Source organism: Budorcas taxicolor, chromosome 1 (genome assembly GCF_023091745.1).
Source record: "Budorcas taxicolor isolate Tak-1 chromosome 1, Takin1.1, whole genome shotgun sequence".
NCBI classification, from domain to species: Eukaryota; Metazoa; Chordata; class Mammalia; order Artiodactyla; family Bovidae; genus Budorcas; species Budorcas taxicolor.
In genome coordinates, this window is record NC_068910.1 from 186265975 (window position 1) to 186291831 (window position 25857).

Here is a 25857-nt window from a genome sequence, read left to right on the forward strand (position 1 = left end):
ATCACCATTACTGTAAAAACATTTCAAAAGCCAGACCCACGCAATTAAAACGAATTTTATATTCGGAAGAGTAAGCATATCTGAATTTGTTGTTTCTGCTTTATGATTTTATTGTCTGTCGCCAGAATGCTGTACCTTACAGAAACAAAAAGCTCATTGAATAGTACATACAGTTGACCTTTAAAAAACACAGGTTTGAACAGCGAGGATCCACTTACACGCAGAATTTTTTCACTAAATAAGAACTCTAGTACTGCATGATTGGACGTTAATTGAATCCGAGGACAAAAATGAACCAGGGACAAAAGGACGAACTATAAAGTTATAGGTAGATTTTTGACTGCTGAGGGTCAGCACCTTGAGTCCTCATTGTTCAGAGTCAGCTGTATGGTTCTACGTTCAGCTCTGTCCCACCTCAAAAATAAATATTGAAGAGTTTTGGTGTGAAGGAAAAGCAGGCAGCTGCACTGGGTAAAAGAAAGGCTCGGGCAAAATAGTAACATGGTCTAGCCTCGGGAACTGGGTTGCCAGTCTGATTCTGCCTGAACTTCTTACTAACTGTACAGTGTTGGAGAAAAGTGAAAGTGTTAGTCACTTAATTGTGTCCGACTCTTTATGACCCCATGGACTGTAGCCTACAAGACTCCTCTGTTCATGGAACTCTCCAGGCAAGAATACTGTCGTGGGTTGCCATTTTCTTCTCCAGGGGATCTTCCCAACCCAGAGATTGAACCCAGGTCACTGAAGTTGCAGGTAGACTCTTTACAGACTGAGGCACCAGGGAAGACACAAAGAAAAAAAGTGAAAGGCCTTGGAGAATACCCCTTTAAAAGAAAAAAAAAGAAGTTTATTTATTTATTTTTGGCTGTGCTGGGTCTTCGTTGCTTCATGGCTCTTCTTTAGTTTCTGGGAGTGGGACTACGATCGCTATGGTCCGTGGGCTTCTCATTGTAGTGACTTCTGTTGCCGAGCACGGGCCCATGCGCTCTAGGGCTCTCTGGCTTCAGCAGTTGCAGCATGCGGGCTCTGTAGTTTTGCCGCCTGGGCTCTAGAGCACAGGCTCAGAAGTTGTATCACTTGTGCTTAGTTGCTCTGTGGCATGTTGGATCTTCTGGACCTGGGATTGAAATCGTGTCTCCTGGATCGGCAAGTGATTCTTTACCACCGAGCCCCCAGGGAAGCCTGGAGAAGAGCCTTTTTAATAACTTCTCTGGGCCACAAGTTTTCACCTCTATTTTAGTATCACTTCTATAAAGCTTTCTATGAAAATAATAATTATTTGTAAACTTCCTATGAAGATGTTTTTAAAGTATTTTTTTGAATATAAGTTAAAGATAGAGATCAATGATAATGGGTGATCTTATTTGATATATTGGCTACAAAAATAATGATCAGTTTTGGGGTCTCCAGTCCTTTTCACCCATCAATATAAAGTTAAGAAATGTAAAAAAAGAGCAGAAGAACACATAATACATCTATTGAATTTACTGCAAGAATCTAGTTAAACCCTAAATGTATACGATTTGGGGTGGATCAGAGGCCGTATTTCTGGATGCCTCTGTCAAGTATGATTTGAACTAATTTGTTTTCAGCACTGATTTCAAGGAGGCTACCCCTAAACGTGTGTTTATATTTTCTTTCTTTCAAAAAAGTAGTTACCCAGCTATTACAATATTGAATCCAGAATCCACAGGCAGGCTAAATCAGAGACAATGCATCTGTTGCTATTAAACCTCCAATATGGGGCTGTTTTGCTAGGCAGCCATCAAATTTACACTTGTTTTTATTTTGCTTTGTTTGAATAAATTAATAGAAGTTTAATATGATGTGGGATCTTCCCCAGTGGCTCAGGAGCAATAAATATTTAAAGGGTCACTTATAAAAGGAAGCATCAGCAATTCTTTTGAATATAAGTAAAAGTTCATGAGTACCTACTATTTTGTAATACTTTTGCATTCAGTTCAGTCGCTCAGTCGTGTCTGACCCCATGAATTGCAGCACGCCAGTCCTCCCTGTCCATCACCAACTCCCAGAGTTCACTCACACTCATGTCCATCCAGTCAGTGTTGCCATCCAGCCATCTCATCCTCTGTCGTCCCCTTCTCTTCCTGCCCCCAGCCCCTCACAGCATTAGAGTCTTTTCCAATGAGTCAACTCTTCACACGAGGTGGCCAAAGTATTGGAGCTTCAGCTTTAGCATCAGTCCTTCAAAGAACACCCAGGACTGATCTCCTTTAGAATGGACTGGTTGGATCTCCTTGCAGTCCAAGGGACTCTCAAGAGTCTTCTCCAACACTACAGTTCAAAAGCATCAATTCTTCGGTGCTCAGCTTTCTTCACAGTCCAACTCTACTTTTTCATTAGTGATTCTTTAAAATCTATTAAGCCATCTTATCAGTTAAACTCTCTTTCAAAGGAGCATATTACTATTTTTAATATTTAAGGAATTAAGAATTCTATTCACTGGGATGGTAATACAGAAGAAAATTTTCTATAGTGTATGGGCAAAGTTTAAAGGAAGATAGTATTTAATATTGAGATGGTCACTTAGATATGATTTAGGTTTAAACTGAAGAATACTTGTTAGAAAGAAAATAACAAAATATTCCCTAAACTGTTAAAAAAACATTCACCTATAGAACATGAATCCTTCTTACATAGTTTTACTGTTAGGGAATGGCCAGAGATAATGTACAAATATTTATGTAAATAAAAATTTTATAGCACTGATCATAATACCTAAAAAGCATAAACAATAAAAATGGAATCGTTTGAACAAATTAAGGTACAGTCATTGGTACCTAACATTTAAACAAATATCCACAGTATTTCTGAAATAAGTGACAAAGACGTGATATCTTTTAGTTTTAATTTGCTGCTCTTTTAAAAGTCTATTACTAAATAAATCCATTTATCTTAATAATATAACATAATGTCACTGTCCTAAACTAGAAGCAAATCCAGCAGACACTTAAACTGTGCTTTACTCATTTGTCATTATTTTAGTGACAAATACAAAACTCTCCAGCAATGTCCCCACTTTCTTTCTCCTAGTTCTTTCCAATGTGAAACTCCTTACAAGCAAAGCTCATAAAATCATATCCGGTAAAATGGCTACTGGCCCAGTTAACCTCTTGGACTATTTAATCAATACAAATTGTTAATAGACCAGACAAGAAATTCAGGCAACGTTTATTGGGGTTCATGCAGCACATGGGAGCGAGAACAAGACACAGGTGGCCTTGCTGGTTCCCCAAGGTGGGGGCAGGCTGGTTTCTTAAATGGGCTGAGGGCAGGGACACATAAGTGAGTGGAGAGGAGGCACAGCTTAGGTGGTGTGCCCACCCCTCCGTGGTGCTGTGTGCAGGGACCATGCACAGTACTCTTTTTTGGCTCTAGGCACTTCAGAATTGGTACTTGGTTTGTGGTCTTTTGGATCTTATTGTTCATAACTGCCCCACTCTGCAGGCGTGTAGTTATTTTCAGTCCCTTATAGTTTGTTTGTATTCTGTTGCTCAAGGAGATGAGGGTTCCAGTTTCCAACCTATCTCAAAACTCTAATCTCTGATGGTAGGAGATGGGAATTTTTGGTGTCAGCCTAAAACCCAGCATAAAGTCTTACACATGGATGCTGGGTAATACATGATAAGTGACTGAATGAGAGACACCATTTTTTTAAACTACATTTTAATACAGACATATATTCTTGGTCTCTTTACCAGTTAGTTAATTTTACCTAGTGAAGTGCATACTTGTCCATGATTTGCTCTATGCCAGGCACTGTGTTAAGTGCTATCCGAATGTAACCTTGATTAGTCTTCACAACAGTTTGTATGGTGGATCCAACTGTCATCATGTCCATGACACACAGGAGGACTGAGAAACAGAAAGGTCACTGAAGGTCACAGAGCTATCTGTCTGTCTGGGATTGATCTGTCTGAACCACTATCCATACTGTGTGAAATGTGCTGGCACACACAGTTTACCAGCTACCCAGGCTTATACTACCCTCCTCCAAGTATCCTATCTTGTGTGCAAAGGATATCACCCCCTAAAGGTTATATATTAAACCCAAATAGGGAACTGTGATGGCTTCCTAGGTGGCTTAGCAGTAAAGAACCCACCTGCCTATGCAGGAGATGCATGTTCAATACCTAGGTAGGGAAGATCCCTTGGAGAAGGAAATGGCAACCCACTCCAGTATTCTTGCCTGGGAAATCCCATGGACAGAGGAGCCTAGCAAGTTACAGTCCATGAGATCACAGAGTCAGACATGACTTAGTGACTAAACAACAACAAGGGGACTGTGATAGATGGACTAGGACTTTGCAAGACCTGGCTATATTTCCTGCCGCTTCTCAGAAACTGAATAGACAGAAATTTCAGACTACTCAGAAATTGTGTAGACAGAGACCTCTTGCTTTTTTTTCCTCTCTTCTCACAGCGGAAGGCACTGGAGGCAGGCAGAGCCCAAGGTTTTAGATTCATATGCAGGTTTCCAAGCCTTGTGCCTAAAGAACTGCAAGATTCTCATGTGCCCAGAGTCTCTCTTGCCAAGAGACTATGACAGATTCTAGTAAATTGTTTAGTTGCTCAGTCATGTGCTACTCTGTGACTCCATAAATAGTAGCCTGCCAGGCTCCTCTCTCCCTGAGATTCTCCAGTCAAAAATACTGGAATGGGTTCCCATTTCCTCTTCCAGGGTATCTTCCCTCCCCAGGGATCAAACTGGTGTATCTTGCACTGGCAGGTGGATTCTTTATCCCTGTGCCACCTGGGAAGCCATTCTGGTAAATATTCAACTGTGAAGAGCGGCTGGTCATTTTTCAGTTGTGTGATTGAAGTTTCAAATATCCCTGGTATGGCTTTAGGGCTTGTGGTTTTATTGAACTTTGCTAGTATGTCACTGTTTACAAAGGTGAAATTGCAGAGTGAGCATATAAAACAGCTGCAGTGTTTGTCACAGCAAGCAGTATTCAGGAAAGTGCTCTTTGCTGTGAGATGCCGTTTAGGATATCAGGGCTGCCTTACACAGCCGCAAACCAGCTTCCCCAACCTCATCCTACCGTGTCCGTGTCTCTTTTCCCTCTTAATTACATTTCACTTGGCTTCAATTTCCCTCTAAGTAACCTCAGCCTTGAAAATGCCAAAGCCTCTACAATTAAGAGATCTGTGGACCGTGTAATGCTAGCCTATTATGGAGACACAGCTCAGTCTTCTGATTTCCATTTGATAGAAAGCCAAGAGTCAGCCTTTCTTCAACTTACAGCACTTTTTTGCCTTGCTGAGTGAGAAATCTGAAACAATTCAGTGAATTTTAAGAGAAGATTAAGTTAGCAACATTCCTGATTGTACCAGTTGGACATTATCCTGCCTTATATAACATTCTTGATAAAAACCATATTATAAAGTTTACACGAAAGGGGAGAGAATGTATAGTGGTGAAAAAAGAAACCAGTGGCTCAAAGGAGGGAGGAGGTAAATTCCATGAGTAGCTGCAGCTTCTGAAGCAATGTATAGGTATACTTTACTTTAAATTCATTGATATCCATTACTTTAAAAAAACATTTTTATAGATTTAAAATTTTTTTCAAAAAATGTTATATTTTTTCAAGCTGTTTTTCAGTCACTCAAATCGCATTTGAATGCTAATTTCTGCCTGGTGTGGTTGAGAACTGTTATTTTTCTTTATACTGTAACTACTCAAACATGCCTGGTCAAGGGTTTTACCTGTCTTATGTTAAAAGTACAGATTTCCAGGCCCAGACCCCAGAGGTTCTACCTCACTTTTGAAGTCCAGAAATGCATATTTTTTTCTTCAAGTTTTTTTTTTTTTTTTTTTTAATATACAAAGATGTTTTTATTTTATTTATTTTGGCTGCACCACTCAGCTTATGGGATCTTCCTTCCCTGGCCACATGCTTGGCCGTAAACACATGGAGTCCTAACCACTGGACCATCAGGGAATTTCCGTCCTTTAAGTTCTTTTTGTAATAAAATTATTCAAATTTCTATCTTCACTTAACTTCAGCAGTTGTTAACATTTGTCATTTTGTACAATGCTATGTACTGTTTGCCACTATAGACAGATGGATGGGTGATGGATGGATGGATGGATGAATAGGCAGCTGGATGGATAACCAGATAATTTAGCCCCTTTTCACTAAGGCACTCAATAACCTGTTCTAATTACTTTCTGTCACATATCTTTGACAGCAATCCACAGGCTTAATGTAGAAAGGAACAACACATGTTTAGTTAGAAACTTACACTCAACATATACCTGTCACATGGTTCATCACAATAATAAAGAAGTACTTTTTATTGTGAACAGTCATACATACAAATATGCAAATTTAAACATACATATACTCTTTAAAAACTAGTTATAACACATCACCCCTGTTCATACCACCCTGTTAGAACTAGAACATTAGCAGGAAGTTCAGACCCCTTGAGGATCAGAGCTGAACACTTGTCCCACATCACTTTTCCTCCATATGTAACCATTTTCCTGAATTTTGTGTTAATAATTCCCTAACTCTTTTTAAGTTTTCTCCCATACATGTATCAGAAAAAAAGTTTTTGTTTCATTTTTCTGCTTTCGAATATTCTTAAATGGATTAATATGTGTTCTCCTATGACTTATTTTGTTTTTTGTGTTGTAATTTTGAGATACATCTATTGATGGGTATGGCAGGGCTTCCCAGTTGGCTCAGTTGTAAAGAATCCACCTGTCAATGCAGGAAATACAGGTTAGATCCCTGGGTCAGGAAAATCCCCTGGAGGAGGAAATGGCAATCCACTCCAGTGTTTTTGCCTGGAAAATCTCACGGACAGAGGAGCCTGGTGGTTAAAGGGGTTGAAACTAGTTGGACATGACTTAGTGTCTGAGTATGCACGCACACATGATGAGTATAACTGTACTTTGTTTTCTCTACAGTATACTGTTTTACTTTATGAAAATATCAGATTTTATTTATCCAGTGTACAACTGATGGAAATTGGAAATGTTTTCAGTTTCTTTTGATACACAGTGTGTCAAGAACATTCTCACGTATACCTGTGTGTACATGTGCAGTCACTTGAGGGTGCAATCCTAGGAATGTCCAGAATTTAAGGTTCTAGAAAGGTATGGGCATTTTCCTAAACACCAGATATTACCATCATTAAAGGAATAGGACCAATTCCTGGAACTCTTGATTGGCCTGCGATTGGGTCTGTATTTGCAGTGTGTACCCGGAAACAGTTTTTACTTTTGTTGTTGTTCAGTCACTAACTCATGTCCAACTCTTTGTGACCCCGTGGACTGCAGCATGCCAGGCTTCCCTGTCCTTCACTATATGCTTGAGTTTGCTCAGATTCACGTCCATTGAGTCGGTGATAACATCCAACCGTCTCATCCTCTCTTGCCCCTTTCTCCTCCTGCCCACTATCTTTCCCAGCATCAGGGTCTTTTCCAATGAGTTGGCTCTTCTCATCAGATGTCCAAAGTATTGAAACTTCAGCTTCAGCCCTTCCAATGAATATTCAGGGTTGATTTCCTTTAGGATTGACTGGTTTTATCTTTCCTTACACTCCAAAGGACTCTCAAGACTCTTCTCCAGTGCCATATTTCAAAAGCATCAATTCTTCGGCACTCAGCCTTCTTTATGGTTCAACTCTCCTGTGTGACTACTGGAAAAATAAGAGCTTTGACTAGATGGACCTTTGTCGGCAAAGTGATGTCTCTGCTTTTTAGTACTGTGTCTAGGTTTGTCATAGCTTTTCTTTCAAGGAGCAAGCATCTTTAATTTCATGGCTTCCCTAGTGGCTCAGACAGTAAAGGATCCACCTACGATGCAGGAGACACGGGTCCCTGGGTTGGGAAGATCCTCTGGAGAAGGGAATGGCTGGCCACTCTAGTAGCCTTGCCTAGAGAATTCCATGGACAGAAGAGCCTGGCCGACTACAGTCCATGACGTCGTCAAGACACTAACACTTTCACTTTTACTTTTAAGACACAATAAACTCCAGCTCCAGAGAAGGAGAGGAACTGGGCCAAGACTGGTGGCCCAGGCTTGGCAAGAGCCTAGAATCTACATAGTGGCTTATGCAGTGGTGACATTCACTGGGTCAACTCAGCATCCTTATTGACTACTCACTCATATAGTGTTCCAGTGCTTCTTTGACATATCTACTCTGTATCGGTAACTTTCTACTCTACTTGAACTACACAAATGACCACATTCTGTACTCTGATAAGCAAGATAATTCATTGGAAAGAACAAGGAAAGTACTTAGAAGTACTTAAGTTTAGCAACATTTTCCATTTATGTATTAGGTGGTTTTTGTTTGTTTCTTCCACTATTACGCTTTTATTTATTTTTTGTTTTCAGTTTTTCTTTTATATTGGAGTATAGTTGATTAACAATGTTGTGTTGGTTTCAGATGTAGAGCAGAGTGATTTAGTTACACATGTACCTGTATCTATTCTTTTTCAAATTCTTTTCTCATTTATGATACTACAGAAAAAACAGTTCTCTGTGCCTACCCAACAGTAGGTCTTTGTTGATTAGCTATTGTAAATATAGCAGTATGTACATGTCAGTTCCAAATGGCCTGTCTATTCTTCCCCCAACCTTTCCCCTCTGGTTACCGTAAGTTTGTTGTCTAAGTCTGTGACTCTGTTTCTGTTTTGTACATGGTTGTTATATTTTTAGAGTTCACATAAAAGTGATATGATATTTGTCTTTCTCTACCTGACTTACTTCATTTAGTATAATCTCCAGATCCATCTATGTTGCTGCAAAGGGCATTATTTCATTCTTTTTAATGACTGAATAATACCCATTGTGTGTATATACACACCACATCTTCTTTATCCATTCCTCTGCTGATGGACATTTAGGCTTCTTCCATGTCTTGGCTATTGTAAACAGTGCCTCAGTTAACATTGGGGTGCATGTATCCTTTTGAAGCATGTTTTTCTCCAGCTATATACTTAGGAGTGGGATTGCTGGATCATCTAGTAGCCCTATTTTTAGTTTTTTAAGGCGCCTCCAGACTGTTCTCTGTAGTGGCTGCACCAATTTACATTTCCACCGACAACATTGGAGGGCTCCCTTTTCTACACATCCTCTTCAGCATTTATTGTTTGTAGATTTTTTGATGATGGCCAATCTGACTGGTGTGAATAGAGACCTCATTGTAGTTTTGATTTGCATTTCACTGTGGTGTTGGAGAAGACTCTTGAGAGTCCCTTGGACTGCAAGGAGATCCAACCAGTCCATTCTGAAGGAGATCAGCCCTGGGATTTCTTTGGAAGGAATGATACTAAAGCTGAAACTCCAGTACTTTGGCCACCTCATGCAAAGAGTTGACTCATTGGAAAAGACTCTGATGCTGGGAGGGATTAGGGGCAGGAGGAGAAGGGGATGACAGAGGATGAGATGGCTGGATGGCATCACTGACTCGATGGACGTGAGTCTGAGTGAACTCCAGGAGTTGGTGATGGACAGGGAGGCCTGGCGTGCTGCGATTCATGGTGTCGCAGAGAGTCGGACACGACTGAGTGACTGAACTGAACTGAATAATAAGCGATGTTGAGCATTTTTTCATGTGCCTTTTGGCCATTTGTATGTCTTCTTTGGAGAAATGTCTGTTTACATCTTCTGCCCAAGTTTTGATTGGGTTGTTTGTTTTTTTGATACTGAGCTGCACAAGCTATTTGTAAATTTTGAAGATTAACCTCTTATTGGTTGCATTGTTTGCAAATATTTTCTCCCATTCTGTGGGTTGTCCTTTCATTTTGTTTATAGTTTCCTTTGCTGTGCAAATTTGAGATAATACATGAAAAATCCTCTGCCTTTTCCTGACATTTGATAAGCATTCAGTATATTGTAGCTTTTGATGATCTTCTTTCTTTATTTGTCGTCACACAGAACCAAGAAACCTGAAATAATAAAATTCCTTTCCCTAATAATAATCTTTTCCTCTTGACTGAATTAATGGAATCTCTCTCCTAACCCACCTCTTGTTTCAAATATCATCTCAACATTTTTACTTCTCTGAATTATTCTCATAGTATTCACCTACACATATTTTTGATTTAAATGTTTAACATGTCTTCTTTTAGCCTTATCTTAAACATAACATGTTTTGATTTAAACTTTTGATTCCTACCTTCTCCAGTCCCCAGTATTTTCCCACCATCTTCCTCTCTAGTTCAGTTACTGGCATCAGCATCAACTTAGCTACCCTGGGTTAAAAAGTGAGACTCATCCTTGACTCCTCTCTGTACTGAGTCCATCAGCAAGTCCTGTAGGTTCTGCTCCCAGATCTTTTTATGCATCTGACCACATCTGACCCTCTCGGTGTCACCTCCAGTCTAAACCAGCATCAGTTTTCACGTGGATTACTGCTGCCATCCCTCCCCCACTGCTTCCATTCTGCACCCTCAAGATAAAGTTTAAATCGATCTGATCACTCCACTGATTAAAGTCTCCTAAAGACTCCCCCACTGCAGTGACAACAGATTCCAAACATTTTACCATGAGTTTTAGGTATGATCAGACCTCTTTCTCCACCTCTGACCTTGGTTCTCTTCTTTCCCTTTGTCCCTGTCACAGCTGAACTCTTTCTCTCCCTTGAGTATCACAAAGCTTACTGGCCTTCTCATTCAACTTTCTTGTCTTTCTGGAACTTTTCCCCGTGGTTCACCTAGCTTAAAGGTCACCTTCTGAGAGAGGCTTTCTCTGACCCTCGGGGACCATCCATGTTTTCACTACTTTAACTTTGTTTTCCTCGTAACTGTACTATCTACATTTAATCTTAAGTATTTGTTGATGTGTTCCACCCCACTGGAATATAATTTCTAGCAGAGTGCCCATCTGCTTTACAGCTGTATTTTCAACACCACGTAGAAGATAGGTGCTAGGGAAATATTTGTTGAATTGATGAAGGAATGAATGAAAGGTAACTAGAGACTAAAAGAATCACAGAACTTCTTACATGTATCACTGATTAATAATAGTAACTGTAAATATATAAGGTAAAAATTGTTTTTTTGTTTGTTTGTTTTCAGGTTTAATTGGAATTCTTCAAAATGTCTGGTAAGTTTTTGTGAATACATTTTAATATGCTGTATTTTCAATTGTGAATTGTGTGATTCCTTTCCTTAAAAAGTTAGAGTGTATTTCCTTCTGAAGTTACTTATTCGTGTTTAATATTTGAAGAATTTATATACATATATACATTTATTTATTCATTTATATATATGAACATTCTTATTTATCTTTGACAGAAAAGGATTAAAAGGGATTTAGAGTGGCATATAGGTAATGAAAAAAGTCTCCGCTTGTACGTGGGGGCAAATTAGGTAAAGGAAAAATGCAGGTGGGAAAGTAAGTCAGCAAAGAGAGGTGATAGTTAAAAATATATTTATAGGTTGATATCTAATATACATACTGAGTTGCTTTTTATAAGAAATGAGTATATTTAATATTGGTCATATTCATTGATACATACCAACAGAAAAAATGAATATTCTCTGATCATATTATCATTCCATTGCAAATCATGTACTACCTTTCTCCCCCCTAAGATATAGTCCCCACAGCTCCTAAGCAACCTGCAGATGAAACAGAGAATCAAATAAAGTCACCTGATCCAAGGCCTGGTGCCCCTCCTGAGTACAGTTCCAGTTTTGTACCAGGTAGGTTAAATATTTGAAAAGAATCTTTCCCCTCTCCAGAAAACCATCCTCATAGTTAAGATTTCTTTTTAAATTAACTAATTAATTAATTGAATGATTCAATAATAAATATTTAATGCCTACAGGGGGCCAAGTAGTTTACTAGATGTTAATTAGAATCATATTCCTGTCTTCATAGGATTTATAGGCAACTTAGGAAGAAAATTGTACAAACATTGATGGCACTCTTTTTGCTTAAGAATGAAGAGAATGTTGTAAGTGCACAAAGGCAGTAACTACCTCTATGGGGGATTGGAGGGAAGCACTGAGGAAGTCAAGTTTTACTGGCACAATGAGGAATTTCTCAATCAAAGGAAAGAACACTGTGTCCAAAAGCTCATGGTCATGATGGTCTGGTCCGAGGCATTCTTGGGACAAATGCCAGGAGAAGTGCAGAACAGTGGAGGCAAATGGCTTCAAGTTCTAATTAAGGAGCTTGTTTTTCTGCAAATATTTTTGTAAGTCTGAAAGCTCATACTGTATTCAGAGACTCAGGAAAATGGATGCTGATAAGTATGTGGGCAGTATGTAACTTTTAAAAAATTAAATAGTCTTTTGACTGAGGAAATAGTTTTAATCAGGATTATATTCAAATACATTTTGAAGATTTAGAAAATGATAAAGTGTAGTGCTATTTCTTTAAATATATATTTAAGCATATGTTTTGAGATAGAAACAAGTGAGTTAGGCTGTGGAAGAGCAGAAGAAACCCTGGTATCCATAGGATACTGGCAAGGGTGTTCTCTTGGCTCCAGACATACGATCCATGGAGCTCAGGTAGCCTTTGTCTCTGCAGTGCTTTCTGAAGTTAGGGCTTCCTTTTCCTCTTTCCCTCATGTATATGTGTGTTATATGAATCTGAGCATACAGCCCCTGTATAACCCCTCATTACTGCTTAATGCCTGCTAAATCCAAATTTTTGACAACCCTGGATCATAATTTCACTGTATCTGACTGTTACTCTATATTTTACTTCAGTGGCTTTCAAATTATCTACATAATTTATCTTACATTCACCAGTTGCTCTATATCCAAGTACCTAGGTTATACTAGAACAGAAACTATACCATTTCTAAGAAGTAATTGTTGGCTATAAATCATGTTCTGTTCATCTGGGAAAATGTCTGTCTGCTCCCTTCTGTATCAAAAAATTAGCAAGAGAGCAGGATACAGCCTTCAAGTTAAACGAGTAAGTCAGTTGAAAAATATTGTGATGAAAAACATACAACTCATGAATTTTCACTTATGAGAATCGACAACAAAAATTTACCATGATCACCATCTAGTGGCTGAATGATATACTTACTTATACTGATGTAAATTGTGTCCCCTTAATTCGCATTCAGTTCAGTTCAGTCGCTCAGTCGTGTCCAACTCTTTGTGACCCTATGAATCGCAGCACGCCAGGCCTCCCTGTCCATCACCAACTCCCGGAGTTCACTCAGACTCACGTCCATCGAGTCAGTGATGCCATCCAGCCATCTCATCCTCTGTCGTCCCCTTCTCCTCCTGCCCTCAATCTCTCCCAGCATCAGGGTCTTTTCCAATGAGTCAACTCTTTGCATGAGGTGGCCAAAGTATTGAAGTTTCAGCTTCAGCATCAGTCCTTCCAATGAACACCCAGGACTGATCTTTAGGATGGAGTTAGGAACTGGAAATACTGTACTTGAAATACTTAGTTTTAATGAATTTCTTAAGATTCAATTATATATTCTATTTGCATTATATTACTCGATATTCATTCCACGGAAAATAAAGTAAAAAAGTATAATAATAGTCAAAATGACTAAGAAAATACAAATTCCATAAAACAGTATTTCTCACACTAGTAGTGGTAGGACAATGCTCCATAACAAAATTATACAAAGTTAAACATGTTTTATTGTGTTGTGTTTTCTTGCAGAACAATCAGAACTTTTAAGAGCAGTTTTAAAGGTTAAAAGGGAGTATAAAACGTATACTGTTTCCCACATATATTATGCTCTTCTCTTAACATCTCAGAATAATGTATTCTTATAACATTAATCATTTGATTATGTACATTTTTATATTTTTTAGAAATATAGTCTCTATACTCTATAGAATAGCACCATAATCTAAATTGTAATTTTCTTACTAATTTATTGATACTCAGATTTTGTTCCATGAGATACTTTTATCCTAAGATTACATGGTTAATACCACAATAATTAATCAACTCATTAAAATGATATAACAATTAGTATTTTTGAGATAGTTTGTATGACATTGTTGTTTTTTAATAATAGTTCTAAAGAGGAGAGAGATATCCAATATTTAGTCCAGTTTGGGTACTCTTGAACACAATTCTTATAGAAATTAAAAGTATTTCATTGGCCAAAAAATTTGTTCAATTTTAAGTACAAATAAAAGGCGTATTTTTCATTTTCACCAAGAACTTTATTGAACAGTATATTCCCTAACTAAATGAACTTTTTGGCCAACCCAATACGTTCTTTACAACAAACTGAATTTTCTCCATTTTTCTAAAGACGTTAGCTCTTTTTTCTCACTTAGCTCTAATTTGACATTGTTTCTAGTTGCCATTATTTTCCTTTAGTCTTTCCTGAGTCTGTCTCTATCACGAGCTCTGTGTAAACTACACTTAGAAACTGGTATTCCCAGAGGTCCTTGGTCTGATTCCCTGTCCAGCCCCTGGCTGCACCGGCCTGTCCACTCTCTCATCTCTTCCATTTACTTGTCCTTTTACACTCTCTTTAGTAATCTTGGGAATATCCCATGGTTTCATTTGCTTTTAACCACTTATGAATCCCTTTGTTGTTTAGTTGCTAAGTTGTGTCTGACTCTTGTGACTCTGTAGCCCATCAGGCTCCTCTGTCCATGGGATTTCCTATCCAAGAATACTGGAGTGGGTTGCCATATCCTTTTTTAGGGAATCTTCCCAGCCCAGGGATTGAACCCCTGTCTCCTGCGTTGCTGGCAGATTCTTTACCACTGAGCCACCAGGGAAGCCCTAGGAATCCTTCCACTCCCACCCAAATCTGTCTCCTCTGCGCTAAACTTATATTTCCAACCGCATGTAGACCACTTGCCCTTAGTGACCTGGGATCTCAAACTCAAGTGATCCTCAATACATCTTTGGCATCTTGTTCCTAAACACAATATTCTTTCTCTACACTGGACTCCTGCAGTCAGAAACTTGAGACCCTTTCCTCATATCATTTGTTACCAAGACAATATGTCTCTTTAATGTCAATCATTGTTTTTCTACTTTCTACTCCTTTCATCATAATTAAATTTCCTTACCTCCCATCTAGACTCCTTCAGGCACCTCCTGCCTCTTCCAACCTTCCTATTCATAAAGGCTCTAAATGTAAAACTGGTCACTCCAGTGTGCATGTTATCAGCATAAAGTGCTTTGCACACAGTAGAGGTCTTTCATCATCATCCCTTCTTCCCCACCTTCCTTTCTGCTTTGTTTGCTAAATCTTCACACATGGCCTTTACCCATGTGGTACTGAGATTTCCCTGTGCAGCTGCTCATTTTGTGCCTGTTCTGTCTAAAACCTTTCCCACTCATGAAGGTGCTAACTGGGTCTCATGTGTCAGCACTTACATCATAGGATATCTCCTCTGCCTCAGTTCCTTGCCCCTCCTCTTTAATCCCTTCATCCACTATGTGTCTACCTATGTGAGTGTTATAGACCTAGACCTTGGACTATTTAATCAATAGAAATTGATAAGGCGCGAGATGAGAGATTCAAACAGGGCTTACTGAGGCTCATGCTACAGCAGGAGGGAGTGAGAACAAGTAACAGGAGCCAAGTAGTTAAGCTAGTTCCTTAAATGGAGTGAGGGAAGGGGTGAATCAGTGGGTTGGACAGGAAGCATAGCTTAGGTGGTCTGCCCACCCCGTTGGCTGTGCTGTGTGCAGAAATCATGGGCAGCATTCTGCTTTTGCATATATAAGGTCGTATTTCCTTATGGTATATTTTAGTTTCTGTAAAGTTTTAGTAATAGCCCCATTTTCATTTTCATTCCTGATTTTAATAATTGAAGTCTATTTTTTCCCTTGGTTAGTGTGGCTTAAGGTTTCTCAATTTGTTGATCTTTTAAAAGAACCTACTTTTGGTTTTGTTGATTTTGTCTATTTTTATTTTTTCATTTCTTTCTCTTCTATTTCAGTCTTTATCATTTCCTCCTGATGGCTTTGAGTTTGGTTTATTTCTAAGGTGGAAAGTTGGGTTACTGCTCCTAGATATTTCTTTCTTTCTTTCTTTTTGGCTCCAAGGGTCTTTGTCACTCCCCTTGGGCTTTCTCTAGTTGCAGCTATTCTTTTTTGTGGTGTGTGGGCATCTCATTATGGTGGTTTCTTTTAACGCAGAGTACAGGCTTTAGGGCACGCAGGCTTTCAATAATTGTGGCCAATGAGCTTAGTCGCTCCAAGGCGTGTGGAATCTTCCTAGAGCAGAAAACAAACCCATTTCTCCTGCATTGTTCTTAACCACTGGACCACCAGGGAAGTCTAAGATATTTCTTTTTTAATGTAGGTGTTTACAGCTTCAAATTGCCCTCTAAGCACTGTTTCAGCTACATCCCATAAGCTTTGGTATATTATGTTTTTGTTTTATTCATCTCAAATTATTTTCTAATTTCCCTCATGTTTTTTTTATCCCTTTGATAATTTAGGAGTACATTATTTTATTTCCTCATATTTGTGATTTCCCAAATTTCCTTCTGTTATTATTGATATCTGGTTTTACTCTGTTGTAATAGAGTATATTTTGTTTGGATTTCAGATGTCTTAAATTTATTGAGACTTGTCTTATGGCCCAGCCAATAGGTCTGTCTTTGAGAAGGTTCTGTGTGCATTTGAGAAGAATGTTTTAAGGTTTATTGTTGGGTCAAGTGTTCTATACATTCTGTTATGTCTAGTTTCATTTGTAGTGTTTCATTTGTAGTGTTTTGCACTTCTGTTTCCTTTTTGATCTCCTGCTCATGTATTCTACCCATTACTGTGAATGGGGTATTGCAATCTCTAACTATTGTTTGTTGAATTGCCTATTTCACTTTATATTTGTCAGTTTTTGCTTGATATATTTTGAAACTCTGTTTTTAGGTATATATAATTGTTACGTCTTCTTGACAGAGTGCCACGTCTGTTGTTATAAAATATACTCTTGCCTGGAAAATCCCATGGGCGGTGGAGCCTGGTAGGCTGCAGTCCGTGGGGTCACTAAGAGTCGAACACGGCTGAGCGACTTCACTTTCACTTTTCACTTTCATGCATTGGAGAAGGAAATGGCAGCCCACTCCAGTACTCTTGCCTGGAGAATCCCAGGGATGGGGGAGCCTGGTTGGCTTCCATCTATGGGATCGCACAGAGTCGGACACGACTGAAGTGACTTAGCAGCAGCAGCAGCTATAGTTTTCATCTTAAAATATATTTTTTCTGACATGAGTATGATTATTTCACTAATTTTTATTAATGAAGTACTAATACGTGCTACAACATTGATGAACCTTAAAAATATGCCACAAAGAGCAACCAGGTACGAAGGCTATGTGTTACATGATTTTATTTATATGAAATGTCCAGTTTAGGCAAATCTGTGGAGGTAGTAGTTTCCAGGGCCTGGGAGAAAGGTGGGGAATGATTGGTAATTGGTATAGGATTTTTTAGGGGGTGATGAAACTATTCTGGAGTTAGATAGTAGTCTTTAAAACAACTGCTTTGACATTAAGTAGACCTTACTATCTTTCTGACCTTAAACAATTTGTGTATGTACTTAGTTGCTCAGTTGTGTGACTCTTTGGAACCCCATGGACTGCAACCCGCCAGGCTCCTCTGTCCTTGGGGATTCTCGAGGCAAGAATACTGTAGTGGACTGCCATGCCCTCCTCCAAGGGATCTTCCCAACCCAGGGATTGATCCCAGGTCTCGCTCATTGCAGGCATATTTTTACCATCTGAGCCACCAGAGAAGACCTTAAACAATAGTAGCCATAAACATAGTAGGAAAAACTTTACCATTCTAATTATATGCTAGGCCTTACGTTAATCTTCCTACAAAGGAAACTAATGCATAAAGGCTAGCATGTTAACTTGATATTTCAACCTTACTTCTATGCCTCTGAAATGGGAATAATTACTTCATAAGATTTAAGAGGATTAAATGAGTTAAGGTATAAATCCCCTTAGTGCATTTTGGTACATTCTATATACTCATAAAATGAAACACCTTCTTATTTTTAAGTGGAGGTTGTGTGATGCATATCATTTCCATGTAAAAAGTCATGCTGACACCACCATATATTGTAGCGTTCATAATGTATAATTCTTCCATTTGTTTTTGAATGCAGGGCCTCCTGGACCAGCTATCCCTCCACCTGCAGGCTACCCAGGAGGCTTGCCTATGGGATACTATGGTCCACATCAGCCCAGTACCTTCCCCCTGTACATGCAGACTGGAAGTATCCGCCCCATCCAATACCAGCCTGGAAAATATCCTGCACCACAACTTTCTGCTCCAGTAGTATGGATGCCAGTGCCAACTCCCATACCACACTGTCCTCCGGGTCTGGAATGCCTAGCCCAGGTACTCCACACAAATCCAAATTGTTTTCTTACAAAGTATGACTAGGGATCTAAGAAGAAGAGACTAGATAGAGTACATAAAGGTGATCGGTCAGAGATGACAGATGTTTAATTTGTGTGACTATAGGAATGGTGATGATAATTTCAGGAATGGGAATGGGGAAAAAAGAAGATAGGGATTTTTCTGGTGGTATGAATATGACTTTCCTGAAGGGTGTATGCTGAATTTTAAGACATTCACAATGTCCTGTTGAACACAATTTAAAAAATAGGAATAGGGATAGTAGAAAGTCTATGAAGATGTTAATTAGGTTGCCATTTGTTTAGAAGTAAAGGGTGAACAACAAGAAAAGCAATGTTACAAAGAACAGAGGGCAGTGAGTGAATCACTCGGTGCCTTCAGTTCAGTTCAGTCACTCAGTCGTGTCCAACTCTTTGCGACCCCATGAATTGCAGCACACCAGGCCTCTCTGTCCATCACCATCTCCCGGAGTTCACGCAGACTCATGTCCATCGAGTCAGTGATGCCATCCAGCCATCTCATCCTCAGTCGTCTCCTTCTCCTCCTGCCCCCAGTCCCTCCCAGCATCAGAGTCTTTTCCAATGAGTCAGCTCTTTACATGAGGTGGCCAAAGTACTGGAGCTTCAGCTTTAGCATCATTCCTTCCATGAAATCCCAGGGCTGATCTCCTTCAGAATGGACTGGTTGGATCTCCTTGCACTCCAAGGGACTCTCAAGAGTCTTCTCCAACACCACAGTTCAAAAGCATCAATTCTTCAGCGCTCAGCCTTCCTCACAGTCCAACTCTCACATCCATACATGACCAATGGAAAAACCATAGCCTTGACTAGACGGACCTTAGTCGGCAAAGTAATATCTCTGCTTTTGAATATACTATCTAAGTTGGTCATAACTTTTCTTCCAAGGAGTAAGCGTCTTTTAATTTCATGGCTGCAGTCACCATCTGCAGTGATTTTGGAGCCCCAAAAAATAAAGTCAGCCACTGTTTCCACTGTTTACCCATCTATTTCCCATGAAGCGATTTAGGCCGTTGCTTTTTCTCACTATCCATAGTTTTCATCAACCAATCCTGCCTCCTCCCAAAGCATACAATGTAAATAAAAATAGAAGCCAGGCAAGAATATTGTCCATATGCTGGGAAAGGTGAAGGCAAAAGGAGAAGGGGATGGCAAAGGATGAGATGGTTATATAGCATCACCAACTCAATGGACATGAATTTGAGCAAACTCTGGGAGACAGTGGAGGACAGGGGAGCCTGGCATACTGCAGTCCATGGAGTCTCAAGGAGTCAGACACAACTTAGCAACCAAACAACAATAACAAGGATATTGTTTCAGGCCAAGTTCCAGAGAACCCCTTTTTACAACAGAGACTCCCTAATTTTCATTTATATGGACATTTTAGGATCCGGACAACTATTTCAGAAGCTGGAGCAATATGCCAACATGTTTGTGTACTGAATGGTGTTGTTTCAAAACCTATGTCAGAAACAAAAATTTTGCTTAAAGAAAATAAGATAAACCTAGTATTGTAAATACCTTAGAAACTACTAAATTATGATCACGTTTAGAAAAAGCAAATGTTTAAATACCTTAAAAGCAAGGGACTTGCCCATTCAACACTTGTCTTCCCACATAGTCAACCAAATGTTCATTGGCACTGACTTGTTTCTCTTTTTGACTTTATATACTGACTGTTAATCCTGTGCATTGAAAACCATTGTTACAAAGTTATAGTGTTGATCTTGAAAGTAAAACCGTTAGATCAGGAAAATTTGGATTTTACATAAACCAAAAACTTTATTATTGTTTGACAAAATGTTGATGAAATACAGAGCCTTCAGGTAAAGTGCTAGAATAATTGCTATATTATTTTGGAAGCTTATAAAATGCTTATAAGTTAATCAGGTTTTAAAAGTTTATTTTTTCATAAACTTTAATATTTTCTAAAAACAGAAAATTTCCTTAGAAATCTAATATCTGATGTCATTTCTTTTTAAAAATGTATAGCTTTAATATTGTTCATTCAAACATTAAAAATTTTTCTTAATTTCTTCTATTACTTTGAATGAAGTTAAATGAACATATTTTATGAATACCGTTTTCCCTTTTAGGAGTGTTTTTAGTTTAAAAAAATGTAAAAGAAACTAACAGGTTTACAGCCAGACAACCTGGCTTTTTATTCTAGCTCTGCACCCTCCTCATTCTACCTTGAGTAACTTTTCTAACCTCTTGGTGCTTGAATTTCATCATCTATCAGTTCAGTCGCTCAGTCATGTCCAACTCTTTGCGACCCCATGAATTGCAGCACACCAGGCCTCCCTGTCCATCACCAATTCCCAGAGTTCACTCAGACTCACGTCCATCGAGTCAGTGATGCCATCCAGCCATCTCATCCTCGGTCGTCCCCTTCTCCTCCTGCCCCTAATCCCTCCCAGCATCAGAGTCTTTTCCAATGAGTCAATTCTTCGCATCAGGTGTCCAAAGTACTGGAGTTTCAGCTTCAGCATCATTCCCTCCAAAGAAATCCCAGGGCTGATCTCCTTCAGAATGGACTGGTTGGATCTCCTTGCAGTCCAAGGGACTCTCATCTTCTCCAACACCACAGTTCAGAAGCATCAATTCTTCGGCACTCAGCCTTATTCACAGTCCAACTCTCACATCCATACATGACCACTGGAAAAACCATAGCCTTGACTAGACAGACCTTTGTTGGCAAAGTAATGTCTCTGCTTTTCAATATGCTATCTAGGTTGGTCATAACTTTTCTAAGGAGTAAGCATCTTTTAATTTCATAGCTGCAGTCACCATCTGCAGTGGTATATATTCATCATCTATAAAATACTACTAATGATACCTATGCAACTGGGTTGTTAGGAGAATTTTTAATGGGATAAAGTTTATAATATGCCTGATATTTCTGGCACAAGGACCCACCGAGTAGATGATAACCTGTGCAGATGTTAATACTCGAAGCACCTTATGTATATGCATGGAAGACATAGAGCCAAGCATCCAGACATTTTCTTTTATCTAATTTTCTTTCTCTCTTTTTTTTTGCACCGCTTGAAGGCATGTGGGATCTTAGTTTCCTGACTAGGGACTGAACCTTTGCCCTCTGCAGTGGAAGCTTGGAGTCTTAACCCCTGGACCTCCAGGGAAGTCCCTATCCTAGTTTTTTGCTATCTCATGTGCTAATTACATGAATCATTATCAGGACTATCCTGACACTTTAACATCCAGGGCATCAGGTTTACATTATTTCTAGACACTGGATTGGCGAGTGACTCCACACTTGGTTAGTACTGCTTCTTGAAACTATAGCATCTTATTCGATAAACTCCATTCACATCAACAGGCATCATTTCTTTAGCATATTTTGCTCAGCAGTGGAAGCTCTTACCAAGCGATGAATACTTTTACTTTTTAGTTATAGATATTAGAAAGCCCCTAGAGTTTTTCAAAGGGATTGTAAAGCAATCCCTGAGTGGCCACCTTTGATAAAATTTGATAATTTTATAAGACATGTTTAGACTCTAACCTGATGGAGTTTTTATAAAGAAAAATTTTTTAGTCAAATAAAGATTGTATCCTCTCTATACCCTCCTGTAGTTGATCATGCCACAAGACTTTTGTGTCTGTTTACATTATTTTAAATTTTGCTTATTACTACATTAATGTGGTGTTCATTAATTATTCAACAAGTAGTTGGTGAAATATGGCATTTCAGGCTATTTTCTGGACTAATGGATTAGGAATGATCTGATAATCTAAGTGGGGGCGACGGAGGATGAGATGGTTGGATGGCATCACTGATTCAATGAACATGAGTTTGAGCAAACTCCGAGAGATAGTGAAGGACAGGGAAGCCTAGCATGCTTCAGTCCACTGAGTCGCAGAGTCGAACACACCTTAGTGACTGAACAGCAACAAGAATTATCTAAGTTACCTAAAATTACAGTGATATGATTAGTCTGTCTTTAAGGGGGTTTCTTTTCTGCTAGAATGTTCTCAAGTATAACAGATGATGGGCCAGTCAAACTGTTTATCTTTACAATGACCCTTAAGTTAAAGGAAGAAGTTGATGTAATGGTATGTCCAACCTCCATTTTCAAGGGATCAAATCCCTAAATGTTTCCTCTCCTTTGCCCTATTCCTAATCACATACGTCCAGCTCTTTGGGTCCTCCCCTGTTAAAGCTGCACTAGGGAAGCAGCAGCTCAAGTGAATGGAAGTTGGTGTATTAACCTCTTTCAGAGGTACCTGTGAAGACTGGACATTCCTGTGGAAGATCCAGCCTGCCAACTTCACACTCTCTAAGTCAGTGAGAAAATTGGCTTCTCTATGGCTGGTCTATGTTAAACTGTCCTGAACTTTCTGACACCTCCAGTCTATAGGTGACATGATGGATGCTAGGAGCAATTGATGTCAACACAGCTTATTCTAGATGTTGTTACGGGAGCAGGAAAATAATTTTATAATATTTTAAACAAATGTTCCAATATTTTTTGGTGGAACTGAAGGAGAGTGTTCTTTTTGGATAGCTCTGTTAATAACCACCTGATCAGGTGCTGATAGGCTAATTTCACTTCATATGTTTTTCATTCCATTCAGTTTCAAAAAGATGTTTTTACATCCATTGATATGTTTTAGCCTCTGTCTCATTCAGTTTTTTCTAATACTGTTTTAATTTATTTCTGTTATTTCTTTCTCTCCTAATTAATTGCTTTGTTCTATCCCAACAGTTGGACAACATACACGTTCTTCAACATTTTGAACCCCTGGAAAGTATGTATAATTTTGTAGTGTCCAGTAATATTTGAATCAGGTGAAAATTTTCATTATCCAACATCTAGTTCCTTAGTTATATTGATCATTTTTAGTGTTTCAAAGAGAAAAGACTATTTTCTATTGCCCTATCTTCAAGAAAGTAACAAAGGGACTTATTTGTGTAATTTTGTCTATTTACACATCATATCTAAGACTTCCAAAGGGCTTACATTTTATTTGGTCGAACCTCCTATCCTTTATCCATCTCAACTCCTCCATATTCACTTTTCATGGGCAAGGAAAGAAGAAGCCAAGAGATTATGAGTTAGCAAAGGGCACCCTAGTCGAGGAGCTGGAATTAGTCTCAATCTGCTGAGTTCTAAGTCCATGCTATGGAAGTAAGAAGAAATCAAGGTAAACACAATGCCTATTCTCCCAAATTTCCTGAACCTCACTGTACAAGATATACACATTCATTTCATTCACTTGACCACTACATGGAGCCTTTAACTTTTCTTGGTTGGTTTTCTTATTTACAACTAGTGATGACCCTAATCATCTCAGCATATCTCATGACTGATACATTCATTTATGGTCCAGTGGATAATTTCATTGAAATGGTTTTATAATTAAAGTTTTCTGAATTCAAATACTCCAGGAATATCATTTCCAGTGTTTGCTTCTATGCGGGAAAGTTTACACTGAACTTCTTAAAAGAAATGTTTCAAATTTTCAAAATAACTTATATACTTTTAGGACAGATGAATAATCATTGCATATTTTTCATTAGAAATATTTTAAAAAGCTGTTTTGTTTTAGGCCCCTGTCAAATACTACAGAAGGACTTCATGAGGCCCATTTTAACTGCTTCTAAAAGAAGAAATCTCTCTCATCTTATTTTTAGTGATAACAGGTTTTGAAACTAATAATAGATATGATATTAAAAACAACACGGGCCAGATGGTTTACTTTGTGACTGAAGACACAGATGACTACACCAGGAATGCTTACCGGACATTGAGGCCCTTCGTGCTCCGGGTCATGGACTCTATGGGCCGAGAAGTCATGACAATGCAAAGACCTTTCAGATGCACCTGCTGCTGCTTCTGTTGCCCCTCTGCCAGGCAAGAGGTAAGGGGACAGATGAGACAGAGGTCTCATCCATTGTTTTTTCCTGATCCAACTCTTCACTGCACAGTTGTGCTCCTTCCAAAGCCACACAGGAGGGGACTTTCATGGCACAGTCAGAATGGAAGCTGGGGGGAGGAAGGAAGCCAAATGCCAAATAATCCTACCTATGGAAAATCACCAAGGCAGTTTTCTGGTGGGTTCATGTCTTTGGGTGCTAATTAGGGGGATCGAGCGCAAATTAAGATTATTATGAAGTGACTTAACATGCATGCAGTCAGTGTTTGAAATTCTGTCAATTGTTATCTATTGAATTAGAAATTGGCAATTCCACAGACTATTGCCTGGCAGGCTCCTCTATCCATGGGATTCTCCAGGCTATAATACTGGAGCGGGTTGCCATGGCCTCCTCCTGTGGAACTTCTTAACCCAGGGCTCGAACCCTCCTCTCTTACATCTCCTTCCTGCATTTGCAGGCGGAAAGGCCATTACCTACAACACATTTATCTAAATGTACCTGCTGCTGCTGCTAAGTTGCTTCAGTCGTGTCCGACTCTGTGCGACCCCAGAGACGGCAGCCCACCAGGCTCCCCCGTCCCTGGGATTCTCCAGGCAAGAACACTGGAGTGGGTTGCCATTTCCTTCTCCAATGCATGAAAGTGAAAAGTGAAAGTGAAGTCGCTCGGTTGTGTCCGACTCCTAGCGACCCCATGGACTGCACATGCTCCTCCGTCCATGGGATTTTCCAGGCAAGAGTACTGGAGTGGGGTGCCATTGCCTTCTCCATCTAAATGTACCTATATATCCCCAAATAAGGTCATGCTAAATATAGACACACGTTTAGAATCAGAAGGCGCTCCAGACACTTTTCCTCTACCCATTATATCTACACCTTGTTACAGATAAAGTGAAAGTGAAAGTGAAGTTGCTCAGTCGTGTCCGACTCTTAGCAACCCCGTGGACTGCAGCCTACCAGGCTCTTCTGTCCATGGGATTTTCTAGGCAAAAGTACTGGAGTGGGTTGCCATTTCCTTCTCCAGGGAACTTCCCAACCCAGGGATCGAACCCAGGTCTCCCACATTGTAGACAGACGCTTTACCATCTGAGCCACCAGGGTGACTCAAAAAAAAGAATAACTGTTTTGGTGGTGTTACCAAAAAAAAAATTTATTTTGGAGGATGGTGTTACATTTGGTAGATGGTGGAACTAGAAGGCAAATGTGTCAAGTTACACTTTGGTTGTTCTTCTATAATCCACGCTACCCTAAGAAAATTGTTTACTACAAGGAAAAGAAAAGCAGTTTTAGAGAGTGATCCAAGAGAATTTGAATTTCAAATACGCCACTGACTTAAAACTGGGCAATTTACTTAACCCAGTGGTCCCCAAACATTTTGGCACCAGGGACCAGTTTCATGGAAGAGAGTTTTTCCATGGCCTGGGGCAGGGGGATGGTTTGGAGATAATTTTCATAAGGAGTTCACAACCTTAGATCCCTAGCATGTGCAGTTCACAGTAGGGTTCACGATTCTGTGAGAATCTGATGCCACCACTGATCTGACAGGAGGTGGAGCTCAGGCAGTAATGCAAGTGATGGGAAGCAAGCAGCTGTAAATACAGATATGCCTGCC

General features: G+C 39.3%; 1 protein-coding gene across 1 annotated transcript in view; it reads left to right on the forward strand.

The window, feature by feature from the left end:
• LOC128049308 (phospholipid scramblase 4-like) overlaps positions 1-25857 on the forward strand; it is a 40642-nt gene that overhangs the window by 9465 nt on the left and 5320 nt on the right. Inside the window, exons 2-6 of the mRNA XM_052641577.1 lie at positions 11066-11093; positions 11585-11695; positions 18076-18311; positions 23077-23119; positions 24006-24232. Of these exons, the coding sequence (XP_052497537.1) occupies positions 11087-11093; positions 11585-11695; positions 18076-18311; positions 23077-23119; positions 24006-24232 (624 nt within the window). The 5' untranslated portion in view covers positions 11066-11086. The remainder of the gene's footprint in view (positions 1-11065; positions 11094-11584; positions 11696-18075; positions 18312-23076; positions 23120-24005; positions 24233-25857) is intronic.